The 11,064-nt window shown below is 63.0% G+C and overlaps 1 protein-coding gene across 1 annotated transcript; it reads right to left on the reverse strand.

Moving 5' to 3' along the window:
- Window positions 1–323: 323 nt before the first annotated feature.
- On the reverse strand, window positions 324–10,391 carry GPR20 (G protein-coupled receptor 20). Its single transcript, XM_006220291.4, has 2 exons — window positions 10,354–10,391; window positions 324–1,432 (listed from the first exon to the last, which is right to left on the reverse strand). The coding sequence occupies exon 2, from the start codon at window positions 1,404–1,406 to the stop codon at window positions 324–326; it is 1,083 nt and encodes a 360-aa protein (XP_006220353.2). The 5' UTR covers window positions 1,407–1,432; window positions 10,354–10,391.
- Between the last annotated feature and the right edge of the window lie 673 nt (window positions 10,392–11,064).

The raw sequence follows: 11,064 nt of genomic DNA on the forward strand, positions 1-11,064 counted from the left end.
AACCTTTGTCCCTGTTTCTGAGGAACCTCTTCTGGGATTAGAATGGTCCAAGTGAGAAGCAGCTCCTGGCTACCCCTCTGAGTTTTCAATGGCCACAATATACCCTAGGGGTGTCAAGTAATCAGCATTCAGGCCACCATGCACTCTCTGGAGCCCTTGGCAGACATTGCTAATCAATCTCCAGGCAGTGCACCCGGCAGCCATCACCAATTGATCAAAGTGGACCCAAGTTGCTACCTGGGTCGAGCAGATGTCTGTGCCGTCCCTGGCCTGGTACACCCAGATTAGTCCTGGCCCACGGCCCCCTTGCAGAGTCCTGCTGACTAAGCCTCAGGCCCATTAGCCAGGGTCTGCGTGAGGGCTCGAGGTCTGGCTCCGAGGATGTGATGGTGGCCTGAGCCCTTGGAGCTCCTGTGCATGCTGACCACGTCACAGCTGCTGGGCTCGCACTCCACTCCACGCCCACGGAAGAGGCCCCGGACGGTGGCCTGGAAGCTGCTGGTGACGAAGCAGTAGACGATGGGGTCCATGCAGCTGTTGAGGCTGCTGAGGGTCACGGCCACGTGATAGGCCACGAGGCTAGTGTGGGGCGGCACGTCGGGCCACAGCTCCACGGCCACCTGGCGGGCATGGAAGGGCGTGAAGCAGACGAGGAAGATGACAAGCACGGTGAGCAGCAGCTGCATGGCCCGCACGCGGCGCTGGCGGCCCTGGCGCAGCAGGCCCGGCCGTGACAGCGCGCACAGGATGCGGCCCGTGAACATGCTGATGACCAGCAGCGGCAGCAGGAATTCCAGGACGGTCAGCGCGAGGACTCGGCAGCAGGGCCCGCCGGTGGCCGTCACGCTCAGCACGGACAGGGTCACGATGCTGGCAGCCAGCCATACGAAGGCGCACACGGCCCTGGCACAGGCAGGCTGGCGCCAGCGGCGGGAGCCCTCGGGCTGCACGATGGCCAGGTAGCGGTCCACGCAGATGCAGGTGAGGAAGAGGATGGAGCAGTGCATGTTGAGGAAGTAGCTGAAGACGTGCGGGAGGGCGCAGCGCAGACAGCCGCGGGCACCGTAGAAGACAGCGAAGCGCGTGGGCAGGGACAGCCCCACCAACAGGTCGGTCACCACCAGGTTGATGGTGTAAGTGACCGACGGCGTCTTGGCCCGGGTGCGGCAGCCGAAGACGTACAGCGCCAGCCCGTTGAGCACCAGCCCCGCCAGGAAGATGACGCCATGCACTGCCATCAGCACCAGCCACAGGCCCGGGAAGGCAGCATGCAGCTCCTCGTCCAGCAGGGCAAACCGGTGGAACAGGGACATTTCTGACATGCTGTTGTTGGCCCACATCACCCCCGCCACCGTGGCATTGGGGGCTGCCATGGCTGAGGGCCCTGTGGGAGAAGCGGAGGGCATGACAGTGGCCAGCGTGCACCCTGGGCCTGGAAGGAAGGAGACGGGGTTAGCCTGGGGTTATTGGAGCCCTGCCCGGAGGCTGAACCCCACCTGGCTCATCTGTCCACCGAGCACCCCAACATTCCTGCCTTCGTGCCTTTGCCCGGCCCAGCCCTGGCACTTGCCAGTGTGGAGCTTTGGCAGAATGCTAGGGCTCTGAGCCCACGCCTCTCTGACGCAGGAGGTGAAAAGCCTTGCAAGATGATCATCAGGACTGAGAGAAGACAAAGGCGACTGGTGTGGCACAAATAAGATGATGGGCCAAGTGTGGGGTGTTTGAGTCCAGGCTCTAATTCCAGGTCCTCCCTTACTTGCTGTGCAACATCAGGCAAGTCACTTAACCTCTCTGTGCCTCATGTCCTAATCTATACCACTGGAACTGCAGAGCCGCTGGGAGGATTAGCTGAGCACAGCAGCAGCGCCCAAACACCACAGTTCTGCTCGGACAGAGCCCGGCCCATGGTCACCCCAGACCACTGACCCCACACGCATACCTCACAGCCCTGTCCTCCAGGACACCCATTGGTTCTCACCTCCTCCAAGGCTGGCACCAGGTCAATGCCCGGGGCGAGGATCCTCAAATGGGACCTTGCCCAAGGAGCTGGGATGTGGGGAGCGGGAGTCAGTCCCCTGGCCACCCCAGTTTCTTCCCAGCTCTGAGAGGCTGCCACCTTTGCTGTCTCGGAGGCCCACGAGGGCTGGCTCACTGGGCCAGGGGCCTGGCGCCCAGCCCCGGCAGCAGCAGGGCGGGTGTAAGTTAAATAAACTCCGTGCTTCCTGCCGGGCCCAGCCCGGTGGCCGCCCTCGGTGGGGTGGGGTGGGGGCTGGACTGGGGCCGTCCACTTTGTTTTTATTCCTGCTGAGCTGTTTAGCTTGTGGAGATTTATCCCTTTGTTTATAAATGAAGGGTTAACAGACTCCCACCCCCACCCTGGGCCAGGCAGATCCTCCAAATAAGGACATTTCTGGCTTTTTCAGGAGAAAGGAGAAGGCTTCGGGGGAAGCAGGGAGGAGTGGAGGGCATGTGGGACATCCCAGGGGCAGAGCGCGCCCTCCCCAACCTGCAGGGGGAGGGAAGACCCCCCTTTTCCTGGTGACTGAGGGAAGTGAGGTGTCTGCCCTGCCTACTCCCCCTGGCCTCAGGCAACAGGCACCCTGTGGAAGCCCTGCCTGCTGGGGGCTGGGGACAAAATGCCCAGCCCGGCTGGGTGGGCACAGCAGGGGAGCTCTTGCTAGCTGAAGTTCGGGTCCCAGCCTGGCCTGGAGGGAGGCCCAGGCAGGGCACGTGGCTGCCTCCCTCCTCCCGCTCAGAGAGGTCAGCACCAGCAGAGCCTCTGCCTTGGGAGTCTGCCCTCACTCGAGGCTGCGGGGAGGGGTCAGGTGCTGCCCGGGCCTGTGCCCGGCCGCTGAGCCACCTCCGGCACAGGTGTGTCCAGGCCTCAGCTCCCGGGGGGGCGCCCTCTGCTCAGTGTCCTCAGCCCTAACGCACAGGGATGGTGGGTGTGTATGTCAAACGGCAGCCCGGGGACGTAGGAAGTCAGAGGGACATCTGGGACAGAGACCTTCTGTGGGCGCGAGGGGGCAGCGAGGGGAGGCGACGAGGCTGGCACCGCGGGGCCGTGGGCAGCAGGGTCCCAGATATTCCCTTGGAGGGACGGGGACGCCTCCCAGCGTGCCGCTTCTCTACTACGAGAAACATGACGCCTCGGCAAACCAGGGAGGAAGGGGCCAGGGAGCGAGGAGCTGGCCCCAGACACACAGCAAATAATGGTTTTGAATTTCCTTCCACGTGCTTTTCAGTTTTCCATCTGCACGAGATCTGTATTAGTGTCACAGTCGGAGACAAATCATAAACATCGCAGAGCGCTTCCTCTGGGGAGATGGTCCCAGGATGACGCTGGCCCGGGGGAGCCTGCCCACCCAGGAAGCTCCCCAAGGGCAGCCTCGCACGCTGGCCAGCAGCTCGCTGAAGGTTCTGGGGGTTCCAGGCCAGCACTGCAGGCCTCGGGGGGCCCCAGAGCAGGGAGATGTGCACGCAGGACACCCCAGAAGCTAGACAGGTAAGAACAGAGGATGTCCGCAAAGCACATGCTGGTTCTCAGCTCCGGGAGTCTGCGCCTGATCTCAGGCGCCCACTGGGCGCCAGCCCTGGTCACACACTGAGCCACAGTCCAGGAACATGATGACCCTTGGTGTCTGTCGCACTGAACCCGGGGCCTGGCCGCAGCCTGGTCCCTCAGCCCTGACTTCCTCACCCGCCATCCCTTCCCCTCTGCTCTCTGCTGAGTCTGATCTCTCAGCTTCTGTCTGTGTGACAGGACTGCCGCCACCCCCCCACTCACCCCATCCCCAGCAGGCCTGGCCCTCTGCCCTGCCTCTCACAATGACAACCATGGATCTGATTCTCAAAGGACCATTCTCTGGGCATCTGCTCAGGATCCCTTTGGTTCTGAAAGATGAGGAACTCAAACAGTGAGACTCTGGACCCTGTGCTCAGCCTGTGGAGGTGGGCCTCCCGAATCAACCATCCGCGGCCCTCCCCTCTCTGAGGCAGGGAGGGAGATGGGCTGGGAGGCTGTGGGCGGAGCAGCCCGCACCCCCCACAGCCTCAGGGAGGAACCCCCTGCTCCGCCTCGGCTTCCCAGTGGGCTCCCCTGCCTGAGCTCCTGGGCTCCCCGATGCACCCTGGGACGGACTCCCCACCCCCCTGAATCCTTTGGGTCAAGCGTGTGCCCTCCTGCTGGGCCCCCAGCCCTTCAGCCAGGTGCCCCCCTACCCTGTCCACGCTCTCAGCACCCTGTGCTCCTGCCGACCCTCTCCGCCCTCTCCTCCCGCTGTCCACACCCAGGGCCCCTGCGCCCCTGCGTGCTGCCCCAGGCCGGGCCTGTCCATGCTTCCAAGGGAAGCAGGGGCTCAGGGCGGTGTGGAATGCCACAGCGGGTGACAGCGGGGGGTGGGGAGTGTTGTGGGGAGCGTTCAAACAGTAACAGTCACCAGCGGAGGTGCGGGCTGGGGGCTGGCCCCCACTGGTCACTGGTCACCCGGGGTGTTGATTAACCTCCCTGAGCCTCAGTTTCCCTGCCTGGAAAGTGATGGAACAAGAACACCTCCTTTCTGCAGCCTCCAAGCAGACCCATGGCATCGCTTCTGTGCAGAGCTGGGTGCTGCGCACCGGGCCCTCCTCACCAGCTCCTGGCCTCTTCTGTTCTCTCGGAGGAAACTGCGGCTCTGGGAGGGACAGGCCAGGACTTGAACCCAGGTCTGCCTCGCATGAGCCCACAGCCAGGGCCTTGCTTCTGGGGGAGGGTGGGGCACCCCGGCAAGCGGCCCCCTCTGCCCGTGGCTGGGACTTCTGCTGGCAGCTCTTTCGTGGGTTTCCCAAGCTGGTTGGATGTGAGACTCAAGCTGCTGATGGCTGTGTTCCTCTAGAAGAAGTCCACAGGAGGAGGGACACAGTCCTGACAGGGCGATTCAGGGCCCGGGTCCAGCCTCGCCTGGAACCAATATTCTGGGACTTGCGGGTTACCTTCCTCTTTGACTTAAGTTACTTTGAGTAGAGTTTCTGTCACTTGTGACTAAAATAATTGGCTGTACCCTCCTATTCACCTGTCAGCTTTCTTCAGTTCAGATGCTTCTTCCTTCAGAGAGCCCTCGCTGATTGCTTCAGGTAGATTTGCTGCCACTTCTGTGCCCTCACAGGCCTCCCCCACCAGCCTGTGAGTTTTGGGAGGAGAGGCTGGCACGCTCACATTCAGTAAACGTCAAATGGGTGAGTGAATGACTGTGTAAAGGCCCAGCTTGCACTCGGAGGGTGGAGAACTTGCTACCTGCCAGGCTAGACCACCGCGTAGCCCCTGGCCTCTCTGTTTGGCATGGCTTGGAATATGCCTGCTTTCTCTGCCCCTTTCCCGGGGGCCCTGCAGTGAGAAGGAACTGGGGAGAGACATCTGGACCCTCCTATCATTGTGGAGGGGGAAGATCCGTATTTTATGAGTGAGGATGCCAGATGGAGAGACAGAGAGCTTCAGCAACTAGCCTGGGACCTTGCCCCGCCTGGCCTTGGAGTGAGAATTCTGACAGTGCAGGTGTCCTCTCTAAACCTCAGTATCTTTGCTTGTGAACTGGGGACAGCCACAGGGCTGTCGTGGGCCTTAGCTGAGATAGAACACCTGGTGCAGGTATGGCCAGAGGTGGAGAGGTGGGGCAGGGCCCCAGCAGGGTGCTCTGTATGGTCCGTGGAGGGCAGCCTTTTTCCCCTGACCCCTCCAGATGCGCAGGCCTGGAGCTCCAAGACCCTCTAGGGGAGGCGTGGTGGGTGAAGGATATCTCCGTCTTCCTCATACGCCTCCCCCCTGGCGTCTGGTTACAACCAGCCTTCAGGGGTGGGGCCACCGGGGCAGGAGTCTTCCCTGGGAAAAGCCTGAGGCTCTGAGCCGGGCTGGGGGAGCCCTTCTGAGTGAGGAAGCTCCAGGTGCCCTCCAACTGCTGTGCCTGCGCCCAGGCTGCTCCCGCCCCCTCCCTCTCCTGCCTATTTTTAGGACCCCCCCCCAAGCCTCAGCTCCTCGGGAAGACGTCTCTTTCCTCCGTGACTGGTTTGGTGTCTCTCCTGGGTGTTCCTCGCCCTGCACCCTGTGCTTCCTCCAGCCTGGGACCAGCCCACGGTGCCTCCCCCACCAGACTGTGAGCATCTTGGGTGGGCCTGGTGGGGGTGGGACTGAGCTCCCGTCTGCAGCTCCCGGAACAGCGAGGCACAGAGTGGCATCCATCTTTCTCTCTGGCTGAGTGAACCCCTGAGCAAGCCCAGCAGAGCCTGTGGGGCGAGGCCCGCTCAGGCACTTGGGGCCTCCACAGGTGGCCCAGCCCCTTCGTAGCCCACCCAGTGTCCCAAGCCCAGCCTGGAACTGGCTTCTGCCCTCAGCTCCGCCCTCACTCCCCACCAGTCCTCCCAGCCTAGCAGGGCTGACACCTCCTCCTGGAAGCCCACCCAATCGCACAGCACGTCTGGCCGTGTTGTCCCCGCCCCCTCCCCCGACCCTTGGTGCTCATCACTGGTGTTTGTCTCAGAGCCTCAGTTCCTTCGCCTGTGATGCTGCGCATGCTATTTGTCGAATGAACGAGTGACTGAGCTCATAAGTGAAGTCGGCAGGACAGCTAGAGGTACTGGTGGGGAAACGCCTGCAGACGCCCCCACACAGAAGGAGCAGAAACAGCCATGCCCGAGGCCCCTGGCTTCCCGCCGGAACGAGGCCTGCCCGGGTCTGCCGCCCACCTCTGCGGAGAGGCCCGGGTCACCCCAAGCGCTCAGTGCAGGGCTTCTCAGAACTTCTGCCAAGCTCCCAAACCCAGGGAATCTTCCCGGAGGGGAGGATGAGCGTCTTTCCCAAAGTCACTTGACCCTGCCCCACTTTGGGCCCCCTCTCTGTCCAGCCTGGTGGCCACACCAATTCTCCACACCCAGAGTGGGAGGTCATGCCCGGCTACCTCCCTCGCAGCTTTGGGGTCCTTGCTGTGTGCCCAGGTGCACAGGCCAAGACCCGGAGCCTCAGGGCGCCAGTACTTGCCCACGGACGGCTGGGGGGTGCCGGCCGCGCTGACCGCCCTGCCTTTGCAGGTGAGGGTGCATCCTAACATCTCCTTGGCTTCTCTTGAACCCATCCCGCCATCCCTGTGTGTTCTCTGTGGCTGCCCAGCTGCCTGGCAGATGCCAATCCCACAGCTTGGCTGCTAATATGATACCAGGGCAGCCAGAGAGCCCGACCTCAGCCCTGGGCAACAGCCTGGGAGTTTATCCCAAGATCCCAGGTTCATCTGAAGCTCCCATATCAGGAGCCAGGAGGGACAGGCATGGAGGACAGGCCCAGCCTTTCCCCTTCGAAGGTGCCTGGGGCATCTGCTGGGGACCAGCCACCCTGCCAGGAACTCTGCATCCACATAATAATCCTGGGTTTTATAGGAGAAGTAGAGGCCCAGAGAGGTGAGTGACATGCTTTAGGACACACAGCATGAACTCGGAGCTGGGAATCAAAGGCAGGTCCACCGGCTCCAGACCCAGGCAGGGGCAGGACCGGGCTGGGGTCAACATTTCTGGACCTGGGGTTTGCGCGCAGATTCTGGGTACACAGAGCACCTGGATATGCCCGTGCCCTCGACGGGGTGACCCTCACGGCCTTCCAAGCCCCAAATAGCCATTACTGGGGGAACCACCTGCATGTTAATTATCCTGATTATTCTTGACTTCACAGCATCTGCTTTAGAACATCGCCTGCTGACTTTGGCCAATCTGAGCCTCTGTTTGTTCCATCCAGGGACAGCTGGGCCCTTACTGAGCCCCGACCCGGGCTCCGCAAGGGGACCAGACTGGCCCTGGTCGCCCAGCAGGTCCCAAGTGGCACCAGCGGAGTCGAGGTCCCCACCCTGGCCAGGGCTCTTCCGCCTAGCCCCTGGAGAGGGGACACTCGTGGACCTAGGTTGAGCACCTGGGCTCCACCCCACGTAACCCAGCCTCACGTTTTACCATCTGAGAGCCCTTGGCTGAGATCTTGGCTCTGATGGCAACGCAAGCTTCTCTGGGGCAGGCAGCCGCAGACATTGCCACATATGGGGCTCCTGCCTGGTGCTAGGCAGTGCTCCCTGCCAGCCTGGTTCACCCCGCACCTCGCCTCGAGGGCCACAGCTGGTGCGCAGCAGAGCCCGCCGGCCCCACCCGGCCTCCCGGGGGCAGCGCAGTGGCTTCCACGGCTGCTTCTGCCCTATGGCCCTCAGCCTGGTCCACAGCGTCTGGGCTGTGGTTCCCTCGGCCTGATGTGCCGCTTCTGCCATGTCACCTGTCGAAGGCCCCTGGTGCCCACAGTCCCCCCCGACCCCACACAGTCCTCCCTGGGCCCCTGGACACCCCTCCACGGGGGCAGAGCCGCAATGCCACAGTTCACGGGTTGTCTCCAAAATGACCCCTCCAGGGTCTCACTGCCTCCTCCCAAGACGCCCTCATGCCAGTGTCACTGGCCCCATCTTGCCTGCGGGGGAACTGAGGCACAGGGAGGTTAAGTAACATGCCTGGGGTCAGCCAGATGGGGGTGGACGAGCTGGGATTCGAACTCTGCCCCAAGGACCCTCTCGCCTGCACCAGGCCACTGAATGTTTACCATGGCCCACTGTGCAGAGAAGGACTCAAAGGTCCGGGGGCTGGCCGCTTGCCCCACGCCACACATCCAGGGTCCTGGGAACAGTTAGGACCACATGCTTTGGAGGCATCAGATCTGGCCCTGAACCCCAGTGCTGGGGGCACGAAGGGTCCCAGGCAGATGTAGCTCCAGCTCACGGAGCTTGCAGCTGGGGGCAGGGTCGGGGAAGTGGGCTGGAAGTGGCAGAGGGGGCAACTTTGGCCGGTCAGGAGCAGGAGGGCCCTTAGGAGGGTCTAGGGGAACAGTGTTTCAGGCACTGGGAAGAGCACAGCGTGGGCCCTGAGGCAGGAAGCAGGCTTCTGTGTTCAGGGCACCCTGAGAGGCCTATGGGGTGGCCTGGGTGTGGTGCTAGCTGTTGGTGTTCTTCAGGCCCCAGCGCCACCTCCTCAAGGAGGCCCTCCTGGATGGCCCAGCTCCCTGCATACCCTTGACTTCCACCTGCTTTCTTTCCCTTGCAGCCCTTCCAACACCTGACAGCTTCGTATTTATTTCTTTCCTGTTTCTTGTTTTTCCCCTACTGGACTGGCGATGCCTCGAGGGCCAGGACCTGGGCTGGCCTTTCAGGGCTGCGGCTGAATAAATAAACAAATGATTTTGAGAGACCACCTTTGGCCTCTTCAAGCCTGAGCTTCCTCACCTGTAAAGTGGGAGTGCTGAGACCCCCCGCATCACATCAGGTTACCCCAGGACAAAATGAGACCAACCCCTCCCCCACACACTGGGGGCTGGGAACCAGCAGATCTTGCTTTTGCTGAGGCTCAGAGGGGGCCAGCGACTTGTCCATGGCCACACAGCTGCGAGGGGAGGTGGCACCCTGGGTGACTCTCTGGTTGGGAGTGACCAGATGTTGGCAGAAGAATATGGGGGCCAATGGGTGGGGCCAATGTGTAGGGCCAGCCGCCTGCCTGAGGGCTGTGAGCCACTGCCACCACCCCTTCAGTCCCTTCCGTTCCCAGTCTGGCCCCAGGACGCACAGCTGCTCCCTGTCTGTCCTGCCCGGCACCCTGGCCACAGGCCAGTTCCCAACCCGCCCTCCCCCTCGGGACCCTGTCCTTGCTGCCTTCTCACAGGGCGGTCAGTGCCAGCGGGGGCCAGGCAGGGCAGTGCAGTGACAGGTCCACACTGAGGGCTGGGTGGGCTGGCCGCCCTGGGCCTCAGTTTCTCCATCTCTACAAGGCTGGGGGAAGGGCTGGGGCTGGGGCTTAAGACCTGAGCTGCGGGATGACAGGAGGCCACCCTGCTTGGAGCCTGTCCCCACGAATCCCCCAACCCTCAGCCCTGCCCCAGCTTGGGGGATGCTGGTGGCCGAGGTCCCAGAGCTCATCAAATGCCTCTGGGGTCCCCCAACCCCTTTCCTGGCCTGGCCTCTGGGGCCACCCTCATGCCTTGACAGGTGGGGAAAGGCAGCCCCCAGCAGATGCCCAGTAGGAGTGTTGAATGAATGATGAGTGAACGAGTTCCAGGGAAGGGGGCTGTGGATCCAGCAGCACAGATGGGGCTCAGGGCAGCAGGAGCTCTCCCCACCCCCAACACAGCCCTCACCCTCAATCTCAGTTTTCCCATCTGTGCAATGGTTCCTTGCACAGCGAGACATCAAACCCCTTTCAGGCTCCGAGCGCTCTCCTGCCCCTGTCTTTCTCTGTCCTGCAACCTCTTCCTGCCCCGCTGAGGAGTGAGGACACCCAGTGTCCTGGGAGGGGAGGTCTGGCCCGCCGAGGGGGACTCACCACGGCTGGAGAGGAGATGGCCTCCCGCTGCAGCTCTGCGGGCCACTTACTCCGATGGCCAGCCTGGACCGCGCCTTCCTGGGGCCTGACGTCAGGCCCGTGCTTGGGACTCCTTTTGGGCAAAGGCAGCGGGGGGTGGGGTGGGGGGGGTGGGGGTGGGGGCGGGGCAGGCTTCCTCCCGCCTCCGCCGGCCCCTTGAGGAACTTGGTTCCAGGGCCCTGGGGGAGGGAACCTATGGGCAGTGGAGTCTACAGCTCCGCCCAGGCTAAAGAGGAAACTGAGGCATTGACGGGGGGGTGGGGGTGGTGGTGTGAGGGGGTGGGGGCGGGGCAGGTGTGAGGTGGGGGGTGGAGCCAGAACCCTACCACCTAGGAAGGGGGAGGGGAAGGGGGAAGGACGGTGGCCCCAGCCCTGGCTCTCTGTCCCCGCAGTGCCCTGTCTGGGGAGACTGCCTGGGCTGGCACTCATGTGCCGCGTGTGTGCTGTGGGCGGTGGGGGCACACGCAGACCCGGTTTTCTGCCTGGGAGGGGACACAGGCGTGGTGAACTGCCTCTGGCCGCCCTGGCGGCCCCGTACAGGTCCCGGCCCCCCGCACTGCTCTCCAGTTCCGTTTGCCTGTTCTGGCCCTGGGGTGCCCGTGTGTGCCTGCCTTGACCGAGCACCCGCGCACGTGCACGCCGTGTCTGGGCCTCCGTTTGTGCCCAACCGTG

The sequence above is a fragment of the Vicugna pacos genome, chromosome 25 (assembly GCF_048564905.1).
Source record: "Vicugna pacos chromosome 25, VicPac4, whole genome shotgun sequence".
In the NCBI taxonomy this organism is placed as follows: domain Eukaryota; kingdom Metazoa; phylum Chordata; class Mammalia; order Artiodactyla; family Camelidae; genus Vicugna; species Vicugna pacos.

What these genes read in the sequence shown, in the direction of transcription:
- GPR20 (XM_006220291.4), bottom strand. Translation starts at nt 1,406, where the DNA reads ATGCCCTCCGCTTCTCCCACAGGGCCCTCAGCCATGGCAGCCCCCAAT.